General features: G+C 43.9%; 1 protein-coding gene and 1 long non-coding RNA gene across 3 annotated transcripts in view; one reads left to right on the forward strand and one right to left on the reverse strand.

The window, feature by feature from the left end:
* Positions 1-20,747, forward strand: LOC309383565 (uncharacterized protein). The gene is made up of 18 exons (XM_081936286.1): positions 1-88; positions 1,063-1,168; positions 1,501-1,679; positions 2,197-2,402; positions 2,969-3,106; positions 3,557-3,740; positions 6,494-6,587; positions 10,830-10,928; positions 11,174-11,264; positions 13,161-13,364; positions 14,066-14,174; positions 14,692-14,788; positions 15,594-15,688; positions 17,167-17,291; positions 18,178-18,382; positions 18,624-18,736; positions 18,838-18,931; positions 19,140-20,747. The coding sequence occupies exons 2-18, from the start codon at positions 1,066-1,068 to the stop codon at positions 19,200-19,202; spliced, it is 2,199 nt and encodes a 732-aa protein (XP_081792412.1). The 5' UTR covers positions 1-88; positions 1,063-1,065; the 3' UTR covers positions 19,203-20,747.
* LOC309383567 overlaps positions 6,073-24,892 on the reverse strand; it is a 25,036-nt gene continuing 6,216 nt past the window's right edge. Inside the window, exons 3-7 of one of the 2 annotated variants that reach the window (XR_014173873.1) lie at positions 18,798-18,993; positions 17,147-17,385; positions 15,473-15,685; positions 14,127-14,194; positions 6,073-6,446 (exon numbers count right to left, since the gene is read on the reverse strand). This is a non-coding gene — a long non-coding RNA (uncharacterized lncRNA). Of the gene's footprint in view, positions 6,447-14,126; positions 14,195-14,898; positions 15,686-17,146; positions 17,386-18,797; positions 18,994-24,892 lie in introns of those variants that run through there. The other variant, XR_014173874.1, reaches the window with a different exon arrangement.

A 24,892-nucleotide genomic window follows, 5' to 3' on the forward strand; every position in this document is an offset into this window, starting at 1 on the left:
GTTTCCTTTTGAGTAACGACACGAGAACCCATTACCGTATCACAACAGGGACATTTTAAAATAGGGACTTTCTGCCCAGCGCTTTGGGGTAAGGAAGGAAAAAGTTTAAGAAGCCCTGCTGTACACACACACACAGACACAGACACACACTGACATTTACAGACAATTCAACTTTTTTTCCCAGGAGGAAAAAAAATGTTTCCTGGCACTTTAAGCTGGCATGTTTTTGTGTGTTTCGGTACACCTGTGCCAGCACTTGTTCATTGCTGAATTTTCATTTCTGGATATTTCCAAAGAAAACTGAGGAATTTATTACCATTTAGGATGGTTGGTTGCTGTGTTGAAAAGAGGCTGGGAGGATGAGGTGAAGAGGGATAAGAGACCTTCTTTCTTTCAAGACATGGATTATCATAACCTGTAAACCTATCGTTTACTGAGATGGATTAAAGTTTTAAGAGATGCCACTTTGCCTTTGCTGGCTGCTACAGATTAGTAGAGCCATCCTTCCGCAAAGGATTGCTTATATTGTGGTTTTAAGGCCATCGGGTGGCACCTGAACACTGCTTGGACTGCACTGCACAGTTATATCCATTTTTTTGGCCCCTGTTGTGTTATCTGACATTCAAGGCTTAGCCAGAAGCCCTCTGTTTTGCTTTATCTCCCCTTCCCTCATATCAGATTGATTCACACGTACTTTTGCACTGATTTAGATCTACGGCACATATCAACATTCAGCCTAAAGTTGTTTCAAATTATTTCATATTTGTTAACATTGAAAATTTCTCTCTCTCTCTCTCTCTCTCACACACACACACACACACACAATCTCATCTCACTCGTGTTCTCATACATCCTTCATAAGTCTTCCAAAATAAATTCCTCTTCCACCCCTCATTCTACCTATGTTAAACTCAGCTCTGCCTTTGAAAGCTGATTTCAAAAACATGATTGCTGATTTCAAAAACATGAGTCTGACACATTAAACAATATCCCAGGGTGAATGAGCATGTGTGACCACATTCTAATGCCTGTCCTTCATACTGTTCTTCATTCCACCTATAGATAATGGCTATGCAAGAGCACCTGCGAATAAAGGAACGTCACCGCTGTTCAATAACAGCTCTTGGCTACCATTCAGCTCGACGAGAATGTCTCACTGGGTTTGAAGGTGAGTCCATGCTGGGAAGGAACAATTTTCTGGGGTTCTAACTTTAATTATTTGCATCTAACTCCACTCCAGGGCCAGCTTCCTGCATCTGTCATGCTATGGCCAATTGGGTCTGAATGGCAGATAATAATATCAGTATAACAGGTGTAATTTCTGTTAAAAGGGGAGAACAGAATTTAACCTTCTGTATACCAAGAGGCTGATTTTCTGTTCCATCTATGCATATAGATGGAATCTATATTTATATGTATATAGCAATACAAATTCCAGGTTTCTTCCTGAAGTGAACTCCTGTCCACATAAGTGGCATGTCACCTTTATTACTCTGATAGATGGAGTGATCAAGTGGTGGGACATGGAAAGTGGGCACATGACCTTGTGCACCAAAGAACATGCTGGCTGGGTCACCCACTTCCTTTCCTGGATACAGGCACGGCTCCTCTTCTCTGCCTCCAATGACAGCTCTGTGCTGGTTTGGGCTCCAGGTGGTACAGTGCTTGACCGTATTCTGGTAAGAGTGGCACCTCATGACACCCTAGGACTAGGAATCCAATCACAGTAAGATCAGTAATACGTTTTCTGAAGTCACAAGCTATTGTACAGAATTGATTGCAGGAATTCAAGGGTTTTCCCCAACCTCATGCTCACCAATGTTCTTGTATTCACCATGCAGTGCAACTCCACCAATCCCCAGCTCTTGGCAAACATGGTGTCCTAAGGTTATAGAATGATTATGTCAGACACTTGCCATTCAAGGGTATCTCAGCCTTGAGAATGATTCCGTGGGGATTCTGGGGCACTAAAATTATCTTGGAAATCTGCCTTGGAAGCTTTTAAAATCCATTTAAGATTGTAAGAACTTTAAAAAAAAATCTCTTGAGCTTTTCCTCTAACAAGAGTGGATTGGCTGCCTGTAGGACTCAAATCCTTCCACTGAGACGAATTATATTTAGATTGTACCATGGCAGTGATGGCTTTCTCAGTCTCTATGTCCTTTAGGTAGACCTGCCCCCTTTTTTCCTCTACAGTTGGGCTACCCCATCTTCACCTTGGCGATCAGCTTGGCTCGGCATCTCCTTCTTTGTGGCAGCAAAGGACGCCTGACAGTTTTCCCCTTGGATGAAAAAAGAGAATCTGGGCACATAGTCAACATTACCCAAAGATTTTCTGAATGGACTCACAAAGACATTGTGTCCTGCATCATTTGCCTTGACAATCACATTTATACTGCTGGGTGAGTTTGGAAGTGGAGATAGTCTTCCCCCTGTAGGCAGGTTCAGAATGTAAATATTTTGGATGCCAATAATAAATTACTGCCATTGGTATACCTGTTTTTGACAATTTGGTAATCTCCAGATTTGTAAGATAGGATCCCCCCTCCACCCAAATTCCTGTGACCATTTCAACAATCATATTGGCTGGAAGTCATGGGAGTATCAGACCGTATATGTTGGAGAAGGTCAAATAGCTGCTCTGTAATTTGAAATCCTGTGTCCATTGTTGACGTTACAAGAAAAGACTTATCAAAAGGACCACAGAACAGCTCAGCAAAATATATATATATATATATATATATATATATATATATATATATATATATATATAGTCTTGTGGGTACTGGATTGCTCTGAAGGACAATTATGTAAATTACAGCACTTTTTTTTTGAAAATAGAAGCCACGTTTTGCCTGTACTAATAAGGTTCTGTAGTATGCTTTGAGATGGCTGCTGAAAAGTCTAAACAAAGCCTACTGAATCCAAGTTCGTCTTTTGGTTGATCATTCCTCCTCACCAATTCCAGGTATGACAAAAAACTGCTGATCTTTGACACTTACCAGACTGCAAGCAGAAAAGGCCTGACAAAGAAGCAGTGCATCTCACGTGCCCACAATGCAGCCATCACCCACTTGATTCTGGTGCGCCATCAAGAAACTACAAGGTACAAGCTAGATGAAGGAGTTGGTATTTGGCATATGGCCTCCCACCCCCCCAATCCTTCTACATGTGCACATGATTTAGTGGGAACTTTGCCCCTGTTGTTGGGAAGGTACAGGCCGAGAGAGGTGCCTTTTCCTCTGAATTGTGTTGTCATAATGGTTGGACTATAACAAATGAAAGAGGTAGAGGTTTGGGGAAGGAAGGTGTTTACCACAAAGAGGAACTGGACAATTCAGGGTTTAACTACAACTGCTGGCAGAGAGAAAAACAATGGAATGGTATAAAGTGAGAACTGTTGATGGAAAAAGATTCTCCCCTGGCTCCAACATACTGGAAATACAGCATTTGTTAAATGTGGGGTGTTAACTAGCTGCTTGAAAAGTCCACCGGCCCTCCATTCACTGTGATTTCCTGTTTTCTTGAAGCAATGACTTGTTGAATTCATTTGCAGGATGCTTTCGGGCTCCTTTGACCAGACAGTTGGCGTCTGGTCCCAGGACGGCAAGTTGATCCAGCGCCTCGGACCCTTCATCAGTAACATAACTGGACTGTGCTATGTAGCACCCACTGGCGTCATTTGGATTACTAGTGGCACTTCCCAGCCCACCCTTTACGAGCCGCAGTCTGGAGAAATAGTGAGTGACACAAGAGTATTTGATGCAATTCTGCCAATCAGCAGTAACACAAGACTCTAGTTCAATGGGTTTGTGATTATAAGGAGCCCTCTACTGGCAATGCTTGATATTACAGTTGATAGAAAAAAGAATAAAGGTAATTATGGGTACTTACCACACCATTTCACATCCTAAAGCAGGGGTGTCCAAACTTGGGAACTTTAAGACTTGTGGACTTCAACTCCCAGAATTCTCCAGCCAGCATGTTTGGACACCCCTGTCCTAAAGCGTCAAAAACAGTCAGGACAATCCCTGTTTGCCTTTACTTCTGTCACTGTGAAATGTGGGATGAGAAGGCAAATTTGCCTTGAGTTGAGCTTGCATCCTTGTCATTGTCGTCCACAGGATGACCCTGACCCACCCCACCCCAAGGACCCTCAGTCCTTCAGATTATTCATCCAAACCTTAAAACGAGTCCTGCCCTGTTCAGGGATTTTTTTTTTTAAAGCCACACTTGGTTAGGGTTAGAGGGCTTGAATCTGTAGAGTGGGTGAGGCAAGATTCCTCTCCCATGTAGAAAACGGGCATTCTAGCTGTGTTGCAACCAAGCAGGAAATGTACTTAGAGGTGCTCACCCACACCGCTCTGGAGTTGCTTTCCAATCAGTTCAGAACTTGTGTGTTGAAGTGGCCAGCCACAGCATCTTCCCACACAGGAAGATTTTGTAGACTAAACTTGGCCCAGTTTGCTTTCAGGACTCATGTTTGTAACATAAAACAAGTCACCCAAATCTGGGGGATGCACAGATACTTTCCACATGTTTTGTTAAATTCATGGGGTGAAAGTACATGAGCTATAGTTAAATATCTATTAGGCAAAGAAAAAAAAACCCTGCCTATCGGGAACTCATTTACAAATACTTTGGGCTTGTCAGGCTACAGTAATCTGAGCTGGGTAATCCTACAGATCCTTCTTAAACTCACTAGTCAGTACCACTAAGGCAGGGGTGTCCAAACTTGGGAACTTTAAGACTTGTGGACTTCAACTCCCAGAATTCCCCAGCCAGGCTGGCTGGGGAATTCTGGGAGTTGAAGTCCACAAGTCTTAAAGTTCCCAAGTTTGGACACCCCTGCACTAGGGGATCTCCTGAAGGCAGAGACCATTGCTGAATGATACATTGTCTGCAGAAGACTCACAGTATAACTTCTGGCCATACCAAAGTATTAGTTGTGTATTGGATATTTCAAAGATTTATTCAGTGGTGGGCTGCTGTCGGTTCACACCATGTTAATTTTCTGAGCAGTTCCAAGTTGTTGGAAGAAATCTTTTCCTAATTTACAGGTCTCATCCTGCAAGGAACACAGGAAGGATTGATTCTAGTGCCTGGATGGCGAACCTATGGCACACCTGCCACAGGTGGCACACGGAGCCATTTGTCAGGGCACCCTCTCTCCCTCCCCATCTCTGTCACTGTGTGTGTGTGTGTCACTCTGTGTGTGTGTGTGTGTGTCTCTCTCTCTCTGTGTCTCTCCCCTCCCTCCCCCATCTGTCACTCTGTGTGTGTGTGTGTGTGTGTCTCTCACTCACTCACTCACTCACTCACTTTGTGTGTCTCTCTGTCTGTCTCTCCCTGCCCCATCTCTGTCACTCTGTGTGTGTGTGTGTCTCTCACTCACTCTTTGTGTGTGTGTCTCTGTCTCTCTCTGTGCTTCTGTCTGTCTGTGTTTCTCTCTGTCTCTCCCCTCCCTCCCCCATCTCTGTCACTCTGTGTGTGTGTGTGTGTCTGTCTGTCTGTCTGTCTGTCTGTCTCACTCACTCACACACACAGACACTCCTCCGCATGCAGCCCGGCTCCTAGCACCGCCAGCATCCCGTCCAGTGCCCGTCCTCGGCAGCATGGATGAGCTCCGGACCCCACACATCTTTCACAGCCACCTCGTTTCCAATTGGGGGATCCATGCAGAGGATTTCTTCCCCCCCCCCCAAATTGGAAACGAGGTGGCTGTGAAAGACAAAGCAGTGCTTTGTCAGAGTGAGAACACTTTCCCGCCATTACGAAGTCTCCGCAGTTGTAATTGTACGGGGTGTGCACGCGCACCTATGTTTTCTACGGCGTGGAGCCACGGCGACGCTCTGCATGGCTGGTGATGACTCCAGAACCCATCCGCGTGGGGTTTCAAGGAACGTGAGGTGGAATTTAAAGTTTAGAATTCCGATGGTCTTAGCAACCCCTGTGAAAAGGTCGTTCGACCCCCCCAAAGGGTCACGACCCACAGGTTGAGAACCGCTGGCTTAGACCCATTTTGCCAGATTAATGGTACCGTATAAATTACATAAAGACTGCACAGAACTATTTTATATTGAAACATTATGGTGCTCTTACAAATGTCAGCAGCAGATAGAATTAAGATTAAATTCTAACTGCCTAAGCTATGGCTTAGCTGTTGTTTCTTTCCATTACTGTGAACAGTGTTTTTCATTTGTGGTTTCTCTTGAGTCGGTGTTTCAAAGGCTGCTTGGACTCCTCGCATTGTTTTTCAGGATCTTCCAATTGCTCCATGACATGTTGAAAGCTCACATTTTTAAAATAAAAAGTTACCATTCAAGAATATTGCTTATCTTTCCGGGCTTCTCTTCTGTAGCTGTGCAGCTTCATTTGACAAGAGCTTTTCAGAGCACTGCCACGAATTTATCTTTCTTATTTCCTCACAGATAAAAAGGTTTTGGCTGCACATAAACAATAAAACCACGTTAAATAGCCATCTCTCTTTCAGGTTTCACAGTTCATATCCACCTTCCAGGACAATCAGAAGGATGAGCTAGTTCTCCAGCAGCTCCTCAGTCTGCCAGACTCAAGGCATGTGATTGGTGAGTACCCTAGGAAAGCACTGGTACCTCTTCCCTCAGATTTGCAAATCAAAATCTCATCTGGCCTTCCAAACTCCTTACCATGGATTCTGTCTTCATTATCCTATAAACCAGGGAGCTCCAAACTTGGCCACTTTAAGACTTGTAAACTTCAACTCCCAGAACTCCTCAGTCAGCCATGCTGGCTATGGGGAGTTCTGGGAGTTGAAGTATACAAGTCTTACACTTTTGGAGACTCCTGCTATAAACCAATCCTTTCACGTTCTTAACATAAAATTACATTTGTAAAAGAGTCAAGGAAAAGACTTGATGCAATGAGTAAACCAGTTCACCTCAATCTGATACATTCCACATGTGCTAGAAATGCATCTATTCGAGGCATGGTGGTGCAGTGGTTAGAATACAGTACTGCAGGCTATTTCATTGCTCACTCTAGAACAGTGGTGGTGGACCTTTTTTTTCAACTGAGCCAAATCTCGCCAAAACCACGATTGAAATTTACTTTGAGAGCCACATTTTTAAAACCGAAAATACATAGGATGGTACACTGTTTTTAGTTTCAATAAGTTTTTATTGAGAATATTCTGCATGCAAGTATCCACATAGGTCGGGAGGATACAAATAACACAACTAATAAAACAAAAACTTTAGAACGATATTATTTATCGATAACGTTAAATTCCATAAAATTTGCCTTACAATGTAGAGAAAATTACATCCTGACATTGACTGACAAAGTCACAACCACTAATATGAACATTGGCCTTGCATTTTCTTGGATAGTTTGAGTAAGTCAGGTTTGTATGTTGTTGTTTTTAATTTCATCTCTCTCTCCCACTTTCTTTCTTTTTTCTTTTTCTTTCTCTCTCTCTCTCTGGCTCTTTGTCTCTCTCTCCCTCCCTCCCCCATCTCTGTCACTCTGTGTGTGTGTCTGTCTGTCTGTCTCTCACTCACTCTCTCTGTGTGTGTGTCTGTCTCTGTCTCTCCCTCTGTCTCTCTCCCCTCCCTTCCTCTCTCTCTGTCACTCTGTGTATGTGGGTGTGTCTGTCTCTCACTCATTCACTTAATCACTCACTCTGTGTGTGTCTCTCTCTCTGTCTGTCTATCTTTCCCTCCCTCCCCCTCTCTGTCTCTCTCTGTCTGTGTGTGTGTCTGTCTGTCAGTCTCTCTCTGATTCCCTCCCTCACTCCCTCTCTCTGTTCCTCTCTCTGTCTGTCTGTCTCACTCACACACACACACACACACACACACACACACACACACTGTGGTCACCTTGTTGAGTGTTCCAATCACATTTGAAACACTCAACAACTGGCCTGCATTTATGGTATTTTGCAGCATTCTGCAGTCATAGGACCAAAATTGGTTGTCACTCGCCCGGGCTTTTGCAGAAGCTTCCCTCCGAAGCCCGAGAGGAGGGAGGGGAGCGGGCACCCAGCACACAGAAGAGCCGCATTAAAGGGTGTAAAGAGCCACATGTGGCTCCCGAGCCGCGGGTTGCCCACCACTGCTCTAGAACAGTGATGGTGGACCTTTTCGGCACCGAGTGCCCAAACCAGAACACGCATGCCCGTGTATACATGCACCAGAGCTCCATAAACCCAAAGACTGTCTGGCCGTGCCCATACGTGCATTGGCCAGCTGGTCTTCGGGTTTCCGGTACGTGCATGCACACCGGCCAGCCAACTGGTCTTTGGTTTTCTGGTACTCCGGCAGACGTGAACAGCAGCTAGCAATGGCACACGTGCCCACAGGGAAAGCTCTAGGTCAGCGATGGCGAACCTTTTTTGGCTCGCGTGCCACAAATGGGGGGAGCGCAGGGGGGTCGTGTGCGGGCGTCTGCACCCATAATGCAATGCACGACCCCCCCAGTGCGCATGCAGGCACAACAGGTGCGACCCCCCCCCATTTTTACATGCTTTTTTCGCCCTCCCCAGGCTCCAGAGGCTTTATAGGAGCCTGGGGAGGGCGAAAAGAGCCTCCCCCGCCCCCCCCGGAGGCCCTCCAGAGGCTTCAGGGACCATCCGGAGGCTTCCCTGAAGCCTTCGGAATGCTTAAAACGACCCTCCGAGCAAACCGTAAGTCACTGGGGGGGCGGGGGGGCTCTTTTCGCCCTCCCCAGGCTCCTATAAAGCCTCTAGAGCCTGGGGAGGGCGAAAAATGGCTTTTAAAAACAGTGAACTTAGCTGGCCAGCGCGCGCGCGCATGCCATAGGTTCACCATCACTACTCTAGGTTCACCATCATGGCTCTGGAAGTTCGATTCTGAATGGCTCAAGGTTGACTCAGCCGTCATCCTTTTGAGGTGGGTAAAATGAGGACCCAGATTGTGGAGGCTAATATGCTGACACTGTAAACCGCTTAGAAAGGGCTGTAAAGCACTATGAAGTGCTATATAAATCTAAGTACTATTGCTATTCCTCATTAACATAGACAAACTGGCTGAGTATTCTGGGATTCACAACCTCATCAGATCTAGAATTCATCAAGTTACAGAAAGTTAGGTCAGAGCAGTGACGTGCAGTCAGGTGAGGCTGTGCCTCACCACTCTCATCATGAAAAAAAAAAGTAAAAGGAAAAAGCTGAGCTAGTTGCTGCCTCACCGTGGATGACTCTGCTTAACCTCACTGGTGCTCTCCCTCCCCAAGTGTAGTGACTTCCTCCCCAGGCCCCCATTCATTTCTCTCTCACACACACACAGCTGGATAAAACTATATAAAAATCTAGCCCAGCTTCACTGATTACAAGTTTGAAAAGGCAATGTGGCTCCACCTGCAATCAAACTACACTTGGGGAGGGAGAGCACAAGCGAGCACTGAGGAGACCACAGGAGGAGGCAGGAAGCCAGGCAAAGAGCCATGCTGTAGTACACACACTTCCACCCAGCCTCTTTTTTTTGGAAGGCTCGGCTCCCCTCCGGCTTCTCTGCCTCTCCTCTCACCCCAGCCTGCCAGCAGGAGGTGGTGGGTGGGCTTTATTGTGTTCCAGGCATTTCCCACCCAGACAGCAGGCTGCATTTGCAATGGTGGAGGTGTTTGGGAAAGGCAGCAGGGGAATGGGGGGGTGGGGGTGGGATGGCAGAGGAGCTGCTTTCAAGCCACTGGAAAAGATATCCAATCCAACTTTTGTGTGGGGGGGGGGTTTGTTTGAGAGTGAGTGAGAGAGGGAAGGGGTAGGATAGTCCAATCCAACTTCCGTGTGTGTGTGTGTGTGTGTGTGTGTGTGTGTGTTTTTGAGAGAGGGGGAGGAAGGGAGAGAGGGAGGAAGGAGGGGAAGGAGAAGAAAAAGAAAAAGAAAGAAGGAGCAAAGGAGAAAAACAAATGCTGTCGCTTTAAATTGGAACTGAGCATGCCTGGCTATGGAATTCTGGGAGCTGAAGTCCACAAGTCTAAAAATATTTGAAACCCAGCACTGTGTCAGTGCCTCACCAGTCATAAACCTCACCGCACGTCACTGGGTCAGAGTATTGTATGAAAATGCTGGACATCTAGTTCAAGCCATTCAGCAATAATGTTTGATAATCCTGAGTCTGTCCCTATTTCTCAGCCTAATAGTCTCTATAGTTACTTTATAGGATTAACGTGAGGATAGTATGAAGGAGAAATTTGTAATGGAGGGAAGGCAAGCAGAATATAAAGTCACACCATCAATTAATTTAGCAGAAATTAACTTGGAGAAGATAGAATTTCCCCAAAAGCTGAGATGACTGAATTGAACCATGAGTCGAGAACTGAGTCTCAATTTAGGAATGATATCGGCAGTGCAATTCCAGGCTAATTTCTCTGCTCCAGATGAATGAGTATCTCTCCGTTCACTTGCTTTGCAGGGATAAAAGACGGCTAGGAGGATAAACAGGAGTGGGAACCTTTGTCTACTGGCCACCTTATGAACCCACTTCAGCTGACTGGGACTTCTGCTGCTAATTCTAGGAATTGTTGTCCCCATAAAAGTGGAGGGCATAAGATTGAGGAGAGTCTCATACGTTTAATTTGGCACATCAACAAATCCCATTTTCAATATATATTTTTTTCCAATAACTTTCTGTTCTGCAGGAATATAAATTGAACCGATGATATATTTTTTTTAAGTAGAAAATTTCCAGCTGTAGCCTTTTTCTTTCTCAAGGTATTTATATAATCTGGTGGCTGGTGAGACCTTTTGGAGTAATCCAAGTAACTTTAAGCAATCCCCAAAAGATCATTTTAGGTAAAACACATTAAATGTTGTTCCCTTCTCTTTTGAGGCATAGCAAAACCACAGCAAGTGGTAATCTGGCGCTACAGTGAGTTGGGATGTCTAACGCTGCTGCCTTGCAAGCACTCCGTGGAATGCCTTGCTTACGGTAAGTAGTCACACATGATCCTTCCTGGCTCTCCATCTGCTCAGCCTCAACCTGCACTGGATCAGGGACTATATGTTTTATCAGATGCAACAACTCAGCAGCCAAAATAACCTTTCCAATGAGTCAAGTCAGCTAGTTAGTATTTGGGGCTGAACTTTATATCACCTCTTCAGCAGTAAACACTTCGTCTGGTTTACGAGGTCCAAGTTACTTTTGGTTCACCTTCTCGTTGTTCTCTTTACTAGCCAAAAAGGAGCCCATTTTGCTCTTCGGTGGGGACAGCAACGGAATGTTGCAAAAATGGGAAAGAAGCTACAGATCTCCCTTCATTTACAGGTAAAGGTTTATCGCAACATCCAGGAAATGCCTCCAGGCACTGATATCATTTGTTCAGAGATTTCTATTGCCCAGAAATGGATTACTAGTGATGTAACTAGTTATATGCTGAGAACTGCAAGCTGCTGCTGATAAAAAGACGAAACGCAATCCTTGCTGATAAGATGCTTAGCATATGAATGCTGAACTTTTGCTAATTTCCAGATTTATGTATCGTAGTTTTGGAGTATAAGAAGCACCTTCCCCCCCAAAAAAAGAGGGTGAAAATCTGGGTGCATCTTATACACTGAATACAGCATTTTTGGCCTCCTGAAACCCCACCCCTTCACAAAAAGGGACGTGTAGAGGGCTTGGGAGGCAAAGTGCTCCTGGGAGCTGGGCAGGGACGTGCGGTCAGGGGAGGCAGAGCCTCACCTCTCTTCATGAAATAATAGTATATAATATTATATACATCCGGCCATGCCCAGTCACTTTCGTGTCTTCGTCATCCGGGAGCGCCGACAACATTTCTGCCTCCGCAGCTCCCGGGCGCGGCCGGACGGATGTAGCCACAGCGACGTCGAGGCAGTCCGGGCGGACGAAAGAGCGAGCAAGGCAGTCTGATCCTCGGTCGCTCGCCTGCCGGACTGCCTCGGTGCCATTCTGGCTCCCTCCGTCCGGGCGCACCCGGGAGCTGCGGAGGGCGGAGGCAGAAATGTTGTCGGCGCTCCTGGATGACGAAGGCACGAAAGCGACTGGGGAACGACGAGAACCTTCCTGCCTCTGCTGGATTTCGCGCGCTCCTCGCGACTGCAATATGCAGTCGCGAGAAGCACGCAAAGTCCAGCAGAGGCAGGAAGGTTCTCGTCGTTCTCCAGTCACTTTCGAGGACTGCGGAGCACGAGCCGGCGGAGCACGCTCAGGAAGGCGGGGAATGGGATCACGTGTGCTGGAGGCTGAGGCAGCCTGAGCCTCCAGCACACGTGGTCCCATTCCCTGCCTTCCTGATGACGTCACCAGCCTCACCAGCCATAAACCTCACCGCACGTCACTGGAGCTGGGGAGGGGAAAAAACAAGCGAAAAATGGGCCATTTTTTGCTCGTTTTTGCCCCCCCCCCCCCCCAAAGCGCTCAGGAGCACTCTACAAGCCTCCCAAAGCCTATGCATGCCATGTTTTTGGCAAAAAAATGGACTCATTTTCATAAAATAACTGGCTTTTTTTGTTTGTTTTTGCCCTCTCCAGCCCCCAGGAGCACTTTGCAGGCCTCTCAAACTCTCTGCATGCCCCGTTTTTCACAAAGGCGTGCAGAGGGCCAAAACTTTACCTCTTCAAAGTCTTGGTGCGTCTTATACTCCAAAAATAGGGTGGTTTAATTGCTAAACTTTCTACCTTCATTTGGTCATTATCTTCAAGAGCACTTGTCCACGAAAGAGATAAAAGGCTGCAATGTGATACGATCTGCAAAGAATCTCACGTCCATCTCTCACTTAGATGAGTTTGTCTCTTTCATTGTACTGTATAAAAAGTGTGTGTTCATAGACAAGCTAGCTCTGCTTGTCTTATGTGTCCTCTTTCCTGCCTCCTCTATTCGTGGTTCTAACCTGCTCTAGTCATACAGCAACTCAGCCTCACCCCCAACCCCCAGCTGCACAGCAGTGTCTCTGGTCTTTCTCCTCTTATGGCTGTGCTCACACAATAACTTGTTTTCTGAATTAATTTGCTTTGTGGGTTTGCAAAATATGCATATAAACTAACTGAGTAGTTGGGCTCATATGTCGTGCTAAGCTATTAAAAATCCAATTACCATTGATGCTTATCAAATTTAGCGGGTTGCACAAATGTATCTGCGAGTTATTTTTTAAGAATCTGATTAAGTGCATTGTGCAAACACAGATTGTGCATCTGTTACATTTAGCAGGGAATCCTTCCATGTAGACGAAGTCCACTTGGAGCGACGAGGACCTTTGGCTGATCAGATAGAGAAAGGCCATCAGAAAGAATCGGAACCTTGTCCAGAATCTGCACAAAAATTGAGGACTTGCAGTAGGCTCCGAAGTTGTTACAGCAGATCCCAGACCACAGCCAAAGGCACAGAAAAAGAAAAAATAGAGTTCATTAGGTATCTATCAGGATCTGGTCTCTTTGGATACAGGCTAGTATAGGTGAACAAAGAACATTAGATTGAGTTATTTCTGCCTTTTCCCCTAGAGGTGAGATAGGCCTTTCTCCATTTGTTTCATAGATTAGTGCTATGAAAGCCTTTTTCCTCTTCGTTATGCCAGATAGGGTCTTCAAAGAGATAGTAACTACAATACAGCACATGTATATATACAAGGCTATATGTACAGTCTGGGATCAAAGCTCGCTACTTAAAAGTTGCCGGGTTATAACTGCCAAGCAATTCTTTAAAAAGAATCCACACCAGTGATGGGTTGCAGGTGGTACACTCTGGTACGGGCGTACCGGTGCTTGCCGGGGGCACTGGGTACCGTTCCAGTACGGTGCTACAGAGCCCGAGCTCCTTACCTGTGTTTGAGTTCTTTGGCGCTTCCGCACACAGCACCTGCACAATGCTCCACCAACCAGCTGGCGGGTCATGGAGGCGTCGTGGAGATGCATGTGGGAGACGCGGGGCCCGTTGCACCGTACCAGTTGCAACAGGATCTGGAACCCACCACTGATCCACACCTTCTTAGCTGCTGGCAGAGGGGGGCAGGGAGTATGTGTAAGAAAAAGGAAGAAGTTGGGTTTGGGCTTTCAAATCAGACCTTGAATGCTGATTTAGGGCAGCTTTGATAACCAAACCCTGGTCCTTGACAGGGTCATCTTTATTGAACAGCTGGATATTCTAGTGATGTCAGCAACCAACGGGAATATTTACCTCTGGGAATTTGAGACCTTCACCCCAGGTGCTGAGCCCATTGTCCAGGTAAGAGCAAACTCTTCTTCCTGTGATTGGACGGAAGGCAGTCAAAATCACATCTTTGTCAGTCATCTTCAAAGAGTAATGACCTTTATCTTCCTATATAGGAAAGCTACATCAGATAGACAGGTATATAGCTTTAGGGAAAAAATAGTTGACTCTGAACAAGGGGATAGTGATCAGAGGAATATGTGGCCTAACTCAGAACTTGGATTCTCTCCCAGGGACCACAAACTTTACTTTAACATCTGTGGAATTGACCAGTGTACCCTAACTTGATAAACTTAATAATCTCCATATTTGGATTCCTTTCATTTCAATTCCTATACTTCCTAGTTATTATAGAAATGCTGCCATAGGAACTAGAAACTGTAGGACTTTTAAGTTCAACAAATCTAGTAATCATACGGTTGGTAAATGCTGAAATAAACTCTTGGGTGCATAATAACAATATCCAGGTGGAAGATTTATTGCCTTAAAAAAAGGATTCAGGAACTATTTGATATTTTCCTTCGCGTTACAGCAAAATATGTCTGCATTGGATCAAGACTCCCAAACATTAGGAAAAGATTCTGCCCATGGTGAGATGGTCTTTGACCCTTCAAGCAGCTGTATCTCAGGTAAAAACAATTCAGGATGGGGTAGAAATTTCAGAGACATCCCAAAAGAAGCATTGAATGATCTATTGCTGTCCAAAGGCATTTTTTTTAAGTGAAAGAAACTGAGGCACTGTAAATGTGGGCTGTTATCAATTGTCTGAGCTATTTTGAATGAAACAGGATTACAAATAAACCAGGAGACCTGAACAAAGAAAAACAGAGCCTCTAAAACTTAATTGAGTTGTTGTTGTTGTTGTTTTGTTAGAATGATCAAACAGATCTTGTGACTAAATTAGATGGCCGCCGGCTTGATGAGACGTAAGAACTGCAACATATGCAAATGTACATGTTGTAAATGCCATACAAATGTATGGCACTACAGTTTTCTTTTATATGTGACTTTGAGAATTCTTCCCTGCTCAATTAATCAGTGGAATCGCTTGCCTTCAGAAGTTGTGGGTGCTTCATCACTGGAGGTTTTTAAGAAGAAATTGGACAGTCATTTGAAGTGATATAGGGTCTCCTGCTTGAGCAGGGAGTTGGACTAGAAGACCTCCAACGCCCCTTCCAACTCTTTTATGCTGTTGTTCTGTTATTCTTCATTGGCCTCTACCTTCTGTTTATCTTAGCAAATGATTTTTGCAGGTTGTTAACTGCCAGGCTAATGTTTCTATATTTTAAAAAGGTGGAAAAAATAGAACATACCGTAAATCAAATTGTATATTTGTTATAATAGTAGTGTCGGCTCAGTTTCCTAATGGTGGAGTGATCTCTCTTTTCTCTTTCCCATCCAATCGCTGTTTCCCCAAATCATTACTTTAAATAGATCTCATATGCAGAATAGCATTGTGTGGACACGCCAGCGTGATTACAGCACTTGCATTGGTACCAAATGAGAATGGTATTCACGCCCCTTATCTGGTAAGTGGAAGACAGGAGAAAGATTATATAGGGTATATATATATATATAAATTTATTTACAGTCACAGACCAAAAACACAAGTACTACAAAGAGACATTGATCATAGCATCATAGCAATCAGTCACCAAAAGCTTAACTAAGGAAAGTTACAGCGTTCTCCTCCAACGGTTACAGCTCTTAAGAAAAAATTGGAAACCTGAGAGGTGATGTATGAGGAGCCATCTCCAAGGCAATAGACAAACAAATTACAGCCATTAGGTCTAGAAGGGACGATTTCAAGAAGAGACAGTAACTTGGATCTGTCTGCGTTATACATGGGACAAAATAGAAGGACGTGCTCCACACTTTCAACCTCGGCTCTGTCACACGGGCATAGCCGCTCGTTAGTCAGGAGCCTCTTAAAATGACCATCCAAAAGTGCTGAGGGCAAGACATTAAAGAGAGCTAAGGAAAAAGCTCTTCTATACTTAGGAATGGTTAAAGTATAAAAATAGGAAGCCATCCTCAATCCATAATTATTAATATAGGGTAGATGCTGATATATGAACCACAAAAAGAGAATAAGATTATATAAATTTATATACAATTTATATACAAGTAAATGAACTAATACTCTGTATCAGCTAAGGGCCCTATATCAGAAAAAAACTATTTTGTGACTATCTGACATACAAGTGTTAACTGTAAATGTTCCTGCTGGTCTCCCACTTCATGAACCTTTCACCTTAAAATGGCTTTGGACTAGATGCCTTTTCATTATTTATTTAGTGTATGACATTAGCCAGGAGACTTACAGTGTTAATACAAGTAGCCCTCGAGTTATGACCACAATTGAGCCCAAAATGTATGTTGCTAAATGAAACTTTGGTTAAGTGAGTTTTGCCCCATTTTACGACCTTTCCTGCCAAAGCTGTTCAGTGAACCAGTGCAGTTGTTAAGTTAGTACCACAGTTGTTAAGTGAATCTGGCTTCCCCGTTGACTTTGCTTGTCAGGAGGTCGCAAAAGCGGATCACCTGACCCCAGAACATTGCAGCCATCATAAATATAAGCCAGTTGCCATGCATCTGAATTTTCATCCACGACCATGAGGATGCTGCAACAGTCGTAAGTGTGAAAAACGGTCCCGAGTCACTTTTTTCAGCACTGCTGTAACTTTGAACTGTCACTAAATGAACTGTTGTAAGTCGAGGACTACCTGTAGTTGTTTGGCTGCCTAAGACTGCTGATCCGTTCGGTTCACGCTTGAGACGCTATCCAGAAATGCGCTTCAGGGTGGCGGACGAGCTCAGCACGATCCTTTCCATAAAGGATACCCACAAAGCAAGCATTGTGTACTCTGTAAAGTGGGACCCATAGCCCTCTAAGGCTCTTTCCAGCAAGGAATGAAGGTATGAAAGAGGGGGGGGGGAGGGAGAGAGGATCAGAGGGGGCAGAGCCCCCAGAATCAGGTTCTCACCTGGCCACCTTTCATTGCAGCTCAGTGGGGGATGGGATGGAAGGCTGTGCCTCTGGAATCTTCAAAAGCGCTGCTTTCAAAACGCCTTCTCCAATCTGCCTGGGGATAACGGGCCTATCCTGGATGTGGCCTGTTCCCAGAAGAGGTGGGTAAACCTTCCTGCCTTGGTTTGATAAACAAAACAGCTTCCATGTGCTCTCTGAGGTTGGGAGGTTCAGTTCCAAGCTGGGAGAAAGAATCTGGAAATAACATGGAGGCCGATTGGAAAGAAAGTTTATTGCAGAGCAGAATCGCAGCGTGCAGTTCTGCGACAGCTGACAAAAAGTAGGTGAGAGTGGGTGGGTTTTTTTATACCTTCTTGATTCCTATGGGGTCATGGCTGGCCCTATAGCACAGGGGTCAAACTCGCGATGTCACGTCATCATGTGACACATCATGACTTTTTCCCCCTTCGCTAAACCAGGATGGGTGTAGCTGGTGCTCAACACATCCGGCCCATGGGCCGCAAATTTGACACCTCTGCTCTATAGGCAAAGGGGGAAATGCAAATCCTATGTGTTTGTCTGAGCTAATCTTGTCAACTTTTGCCTTGCCTAGTTGTGTTGTTTACCTGGAGTTTCTGTCTGACCTAGTCTTTCTGAATGGATTACCAAATCTGCATTTCTAAAAGCTGGCCTCCTCAGTTTCTGCATGGAGCAAGGAGACTGGTTTTCTATCCTGCCTTTTTAATATTCCCCAAAATATTTCATTCTCTAAGAGGGTGGGTGGGTGCTGACTTTCTACACAGAGAAGAATTTCTTCTTCTGAAAGTTTAAATTGGATGCAGGAGTGGAGGATTAAAAAGGATCTTCCATGGCAATACGGACAGTAGCACGCATGAGAAGTACAAGTTCCTGCATGGCTGGCTCAGGAATTCTGGGAGTTGAAGTCCATAGGTCATAAAGTTGCTATAGTTGCCCACCTCTATCAGAGAGACTGTATCACTAATAATCTGAGTTTCCCAAATGTCCTGTTGTCCTTGCTCTTCACAGCCTACACTCCTGTGCTCCTGAAAGGAGGGAATTTGCCTTTTCTACCAGCACTGGAGTTTTCATCTGCGCTTTCAATTTTCATTGTGCTGATCTGGAGCTCATGGCTGAACTCTGTGGGCACAAAATCACAGTCCTAGCCCTGGCATGGCACCCACAACAAAACAAATGGGTCACTGGTGCTGAAGACGGCACCATTCAACTCTGGGTAAGTAACTTCCTCCCCTATTTCACGTAGTGATAGGTAGACAATAGAAATATACATTAGCCCTTATGGACCCTATAATGATTTTTCTGACTAAATGCAAATACTTCTGCCTGACAATTATTAGAGAGGCAAAGGTCACAATAGAATTTCAAAAGTTGTATTTGTATAGTGAGTTATCGCTGAAGCTGGGGAATAAGTATCTTCCTTGTTGGTGGGATTTGTTTTTCTCTGGTTCACCTAGAGTAAAGATGGTGGATGTTGTGTCCGGAACATAAAAGCCCTTAGAGGAATCACTTGCATTTGCATTGACCAGATCAATGGATGTATTATGGCAGGAGACCACGATACTATCAGGTAGCCACAGGGTAAGGCACTTGGTAATAAGGGAAGCGGAAACAAAAAAAGGATAGCTTACCCTTGAATAGGTTTGCAACTCTGCCTTTTTCTATTTGCAGGATTTATGACCCCAATTCTGGAGCATTGGTGCAAAGTTACACAGGACATCAAGATTCTATCAAGGGTCTCATCCATGTCCCAGAAATGAAGCAGGTAGGAGAGCCATGTCCTTGAGGTACGGCCGATCGGAATTTAGGCTGGAGCCAGTCTTTGGCCTACAATTGGATGGGAGAACAATACAGTCGGAAAACTCACGAGACAAGGACTGTGGGCAATCAGTATGTTTAATCCATGTTCTTGGAACCTTGTATAGTGTTGCCGCTGCAACTCCTAACTTACTTTCTTCTTTGATTTTCCGCAGTACGTGTCAGTTTCACTGGATGGCACAGCACGCATATGGAAGGCCTACCATCAAGGGAGGTAGCCCAAGTCCCAGTCAACTGACAACGTTATCATTATCCTACATACCATCTAGAATCCGGATTCTGACAAAACTTTTATTATGGCCTTTGGGCCAGAGAACGCAACAATAAAATACACAAACCTGTAATTATTTAAAAAATATTTGTAAAAAATAAAATGAAATGTACATAAGGCACATTATTATAATAACTGTAGTACAGATGGCAGGGGCAATCATAGAAGTTTGTGCTAAACTTCAATCATAGGTAAGATAGATACAAGAAATGGTAGCACAATGCCAAGCTAGAAAGATAATGGCACGATCCTGGTCAGTTAGAAGCAGTTAGACCATTGTATATGAGCCATGGTGGCGCAGTGGTTAGAGCGCAGTACTGCAGGCTACTTCTGCTGATCACCGGCTGCCAGCAGTTTGGCAGGTTGAATCTCACCAGGCTCAAGGTTGACTCAGCCTTCCATCCTTCCAAGATCAGTAAAATGAGGACCCAGATTGTTGGAGGCGATATGTTGACTCTGTAAACCGCTTAGAGAGGGCTGTAAAGCACTATAAAGCGGTATATAAGTCTAAGTGCTATTGCTATTGTGCTCTCTATCGTGGTAGTTCTTTAAAATGGATGTCTTCCTAGATTACCTATATAGAAAGCAACAGGGGAGCACAAATTCCACAGAGCTATCAGCATTTGCTGAAAAGGGATTTTTTTATACCCCCAGCAGCAGTCAAGACTGCAGAGGGCAGTGAAACCAACTTGGCCAAGGTAAAATCTCAATGGAATTTCAGAATTAGAATTGAAAAGAGATCAAGATGATGGCACTTCCACATTTAAGAGGAATACATTAACTGTAGGGTGGGATACTGGACTTAAAACTGTTTCAAAAGTCAATGTCCCAGATATGTTGTTTAAGATGACTCCTGGCATTTTAAAATATTAATGAATAGAGAGTTTACAAAGAGAGTCCTAAGGATTAGAGTTTGTTAGCCTGGTTGATATTAAATGATCTTTAGAGCATCCCTGGAAGCAGACCCACAGGATAAGGAACACCAATTTCAACAGAAATTAAGAAGACCACACTTGCTCAATAAATGCATGTGTCAGGGTTCAAAGTAACAGACCCAAAGCAATCAAAACTCTGAAGCTAGCAATCAAAACCAGAGTTTCCTCAAAGAATGAATTTATTGGGACTATCATATTGGCACAGGATGACTGTACGTGCCATAAGGAAGCTTGGAATTGCACTCCAAGCTATTTATATGTATGTGCCTGCTCTGTTGAGGTCACTTTGATTTGATTCTGTGAATTTTTTTTTAAAAATCCACAGACCTGCAGATTCTGAACGCACAGACAACTATTAAAAGAAATATAAGCCTACTTAATGCCTGGGACAGGGTTTCAGATTGTGTCTGCAATGTTTCCTGTCCTTTCTTAGCCCCTTATTTTTTTTATCTGCCTCTCTTCTAACCCTATCTTTACTATATGCACAGAAAATAAATTATTTCTGAAAAACAAACTTTGTAAAGAAAATAAACCAAGCTAACTAAGTACATGAAAAAGTTTTGTGGATTTTGTGACACAGACAATTAAGGTGGAATTTTGCCCATGACTATGTTCTCCAACATAAAATCTGAACTTAAAAGGCAACGAATAATTTGTACACTTGCCAAGACTGAAGGAGGAACTACGAAGAGCCAAAAATAGCATGATTAGGTATTCTTAGACAATACAATTTGTTGTACATATTCATGTCATCGAGACATCTTAGACTTATATTCATATTCTAAGAAACTAGATCATAGAAAGGGAAAAATGTGCAAAGCAGCATTTGAATGGAAGGGCCACTTTTGCAAGAACATTGTTTAGCATCACCCAACACACTATTGTAATAGGAAGCCTACCTTTGTTAATGTTAGCTTGAGTAATGCTGTAAACTGGCCCTGCATAATCAGAATGTTTAATGCTGGTAAGTGTTCCTGTGCTATTAGATATTTGCTATAAAAAAGTATCTAGGCAAAACTCCTTCTATGATCTGCTTTGCTTTCACAGAGGAATTGTATTTCCCATCCTTAGACATACTCTATTTTCTACGTAAGAAAAGTATTTTCTTCAAGTTAGCGGACAAGCACATCTACTAGTAATTATTCATAATATATAATTATACAAGCATGATGGGAAACCAATGACTAGTACTTTAGATTGGAACTATGATGGATGAGTCTATCCATTTGAAATATATTACTGTATGGCTTTTAACTGTATTTTATTACAATGCAAATTTCCACCCAGCACTGAAATAACACTATGTTGAATCTGCTTAACTTTAACATCTGCCCTGCTTTCCATGGTATCTCATAAGTTTTAAGGCACTTTCCATGGTATCAGGATGATGTTTTTGTTTGGTGATGATATTATTAACTTTTGAAAGCTGCATTCTGGCATTCAGTGCTATATCCTTATTGGGAAGTTTTCCATTTTTTGCAACGTAACACCAAAAGTAGTGTTTTCTGACTTGTGTTGGCTCAAGCAATGCTATCTAGCTTGCATGTTACAATTTATTTCATAGTAGATACTTTTCCACTACAATTGGCTACTGTGTACTGTAGCAAGAGTGACCTCTCAAATTAGTCATTTTTTCAACATTTTAGTAATACACTAAAGGCAGAGAATGCCTTTCCAATGGCTATCTCAGGTATGATCATAATCTAAGAAAGAGCTTAGATAAATGGTAAAGGTTCCCCTCGCACATATGTGCTAGTTGTTCCCGACTCTAGGGGGCGGTGCTCATTTCAATTTCAAAGCTGAAGAACCAGCGCTGTCCAAAGACATTTCTGTGGTCATGTGGCCGGCATGACTAAATGCCAAAGGTGCACAGAATGCTGTTACCTTCCCACCAAAGATGGTTCCTATTTTTCTACTAGCATTTTACATGCTTTTGAACTGCTAGGTTGGCAGAAGCTGTGACAAGTAACGGGAGCTCACTCCATTAGGGATTCGAACTGCCGACCTTTCTGATCAACAAGCTCAGTGTCTTAGCCACTGAGCCACCATGCCCCTTAAGAACGAGCTTAGCTAGAGAAAAATATGTAAAGCAGCCTTTGAATTTTTGCAAGAACATTGTTTAGCATCACCCAGCATCATCATGGTGATAAAATGTTGTGAACATCTTCCCTTAAGAAATGGTTCATTAGTCTATTCTTGTGCTGGATCAACATAAACCTAAACCAACTTAAAATGTGAGGGAGAAGGGGATGTCAGCATTATTACCCTCATATGAGTAAGTACTAAAGCCAACAAAAAAAATACTATTAAAGGATCAAAAACTAGGGAATAACTAATTATAAAATGTGTTAAAATAGCAGACTGCAAACAGGATTCTAACCAGCAAAACATGGTCCTTTCAGTTATTCTTCCTTCAGGGCAACAGGAAATCCTTGATCAATATACAGGGTCACCAAAGCTCTATGCAAGTAATTTGGGAGAGGACTTAGGACCGTGATGGTGAACCTATGGCATGCATGCCGGAAGTGGCACGCAGAGCCATCTCTCTGGGCACGCAAGCCATCGCCTGTTGCTCTACCGGCTCCTGGCTCTGTTATACTCTTATCAACTGGATAAAATGCTCCCAGGAACAAAGGATGATAGAAAAAGATAATGTCCACAACTGGCAGTATAATCAGCATTCCTTTGACCGTAATATCTTTTGATAAATTAGAAACAATTTATCTTGCATCTTTTGATAGAAGTTACCAGAACTGATAGTAAAGGAGAATCTTGTAATGTGGTTCCTTTATTGATATTTGCTAATAAACAGGGTTTAACATTATCATTCTCTGCAGCAGGATATTATTCCTCTACTGGCTGGGGAAACTTTGGGCTATAAAGCCTACATATCTTATCGTTGTTGAGGTTGGGAAATACAGTGTCTATAAGGGTACCCATAAAGCATTTGTCCCAATTGCTTTTACCACATGCAGCTACATTAAGGAATTGAACATAGGAAAGCCCATTTTTTCCTTGCACCTGAAGTGCTTCATAGAAGGCTTAAGACTGTAGGACTGATCATGGCAAATGCAAGCAGTCTGTTGAAGGACTTCAGATTGGTGTCCATGCATCAGTGGTGGGATTCAGATTTTTTTTACTACCGGTTCTCTGGGCGTGACTTGGGCATGGCAGGGCAAGGATACTGTAAAATCTCCATTCCCTCCCCACTCCAGGGCAAGGATACTGCAAAATCAGCTGGGACTCGGGAGGCAGAAAATAGATGGGGGTGGGGCCAGTTAGAGGTGTTCCTTACTGGTTCTCCGAACTATTCAAAATTTCTGCTACCGGTTCTCCAGAACTGGTCAGAAGTTGCTGAATACCACCTTTTGCATGCATGCATTAGAGCAGGGGTGTCAAACTCAATTTCACTGAGGACCATATCAGCATATGGCTGCCCTCAAAGGGCCACCTGCATGTAAGACTATGTATCGTATTAGTTCAGAAGTGCAGTATGGCTAAGATGTGGGCCAAACAGGATTAACATTCAATTCAAATATTTCAAATAAATCTGAAACAACAAAGAAAAAGCATACGCTATTTAGTTCTCTTTCTCATGCCGTGTTGTCCAAGCCAGATGCCTGGCATATTTTTTTGCTTACAAGTTCATCTATGTTTGAGGATAGGTTCTGAGCTGTGGAAACTCTCAGGATAGAGTGGAGGTGTGCATCAGTGAGAAGACTTCTGTGTACGCTTTTGTTCACCTTTATCACAGAGAAAACATGCTCACACACGTATGTACTACCAAACATGCAGAGCATTTGAGCAGCTTGTAGGCGGAGTTGGGGCATCGTTTCGGGGATGAACCTGCTGAACCGTAGGGGCCCTACAGAATCGTACTTCGCCTTAAGTGTGCTGCTACATTGCAGCTCTATCAGCTCCATCTGGATATTTACAGGGGCTTTCTCCACGTCAACTGCAAATGGATTACTGAGCAGTTCAAAATGGGATCTCTGTCCTTCAAATTTAACAAAGCGACGCGTAAACTCCATGTGGAGGGTGTGGAGTTTATCACCAAAATAAGCATGTGAGAACACGGCGGTGGAGACTTGGTTTATGATCGTTTGGCAACAGGGGAAGTGACTCAAGTTTCCTTGCTGCATCTGAGCGTCCCACAGTTGCAGCTTCACCTGAAAGGCATTCACTGCATCATACATGTCCGTGATCACGTGGTGCCGCCCCTGAAGCTGAAGGTTTAGCACAGTGAGATGCTTAGTTATGTCGCACAGGAAAGCTAACTCGCACAGCCACTCTTCGTCCTGCAGTACCGAGGAGTCTTTTCCTTTACTTTCCATGAACTGACAGATCTCCTCGCGCAACTCAAAAAATCCACTGAGCACTTTTTCATGACATAGCCATCGCACCTCTGCGTGATAGGGCAGATCACCAAGTTCAGAATAGATTTCCTCCAGAAAAGGCTTAAATCGACCGTGATTTAAACCTCTGGCTCTTATAAAGTTAACTATCTGTGTTACGGTGCTGATCACATGTTCCATCTTCAGGGCTTTGCCACACAGTGTTTCCTGGTGTATGATGCTGTGATATACTATCAGCTCACCTATGCAATTCTCGCTCTTCATCTTCTCTCGCATCCTTCCCACTAATCCACTCTCTTCCCCGCACATCAAAGGTGCTCCATCTGTTGTCAATCCCGTAAGTTTGT

This window comes from Natrix helvetica (genome assembly GCF_964273705.1).
Source record: "Natrix helvetica genome assembly, chromosome: 1".
In the NCBI taxonomy this organism is placed as follows: Eukaryota; Metazoa; Chordata; class Lepidosauria; order Squamata; family Natricidae; genus Natrix; species Natrix helvetica.

Bases quoted from the DNA above. Each gene is read 5' to 3' on its own strand.
- LOC309383565 (XM_081936286.1), top strand. From the start codon at position 1,066: ATGGCTATGCAAGAGCACCTGCGAATAAAGGAACGTCACCGCTGTTCA. The intron at 3,107-3,556 runs GTACAAGCTAGA...ATTCATTTGCAG, and splicing joins CGCCATCAAGAAACTACAAG to GATGCTTTCGGGCTCCTTTG. The intron at 15,689-17,166 runs GTAAGTGGAAGA...CTTTCATTGCAG, and splicing joins GTATTCACGCCCCTTATCTG to CTCAGTGGGGGATGGGATGG.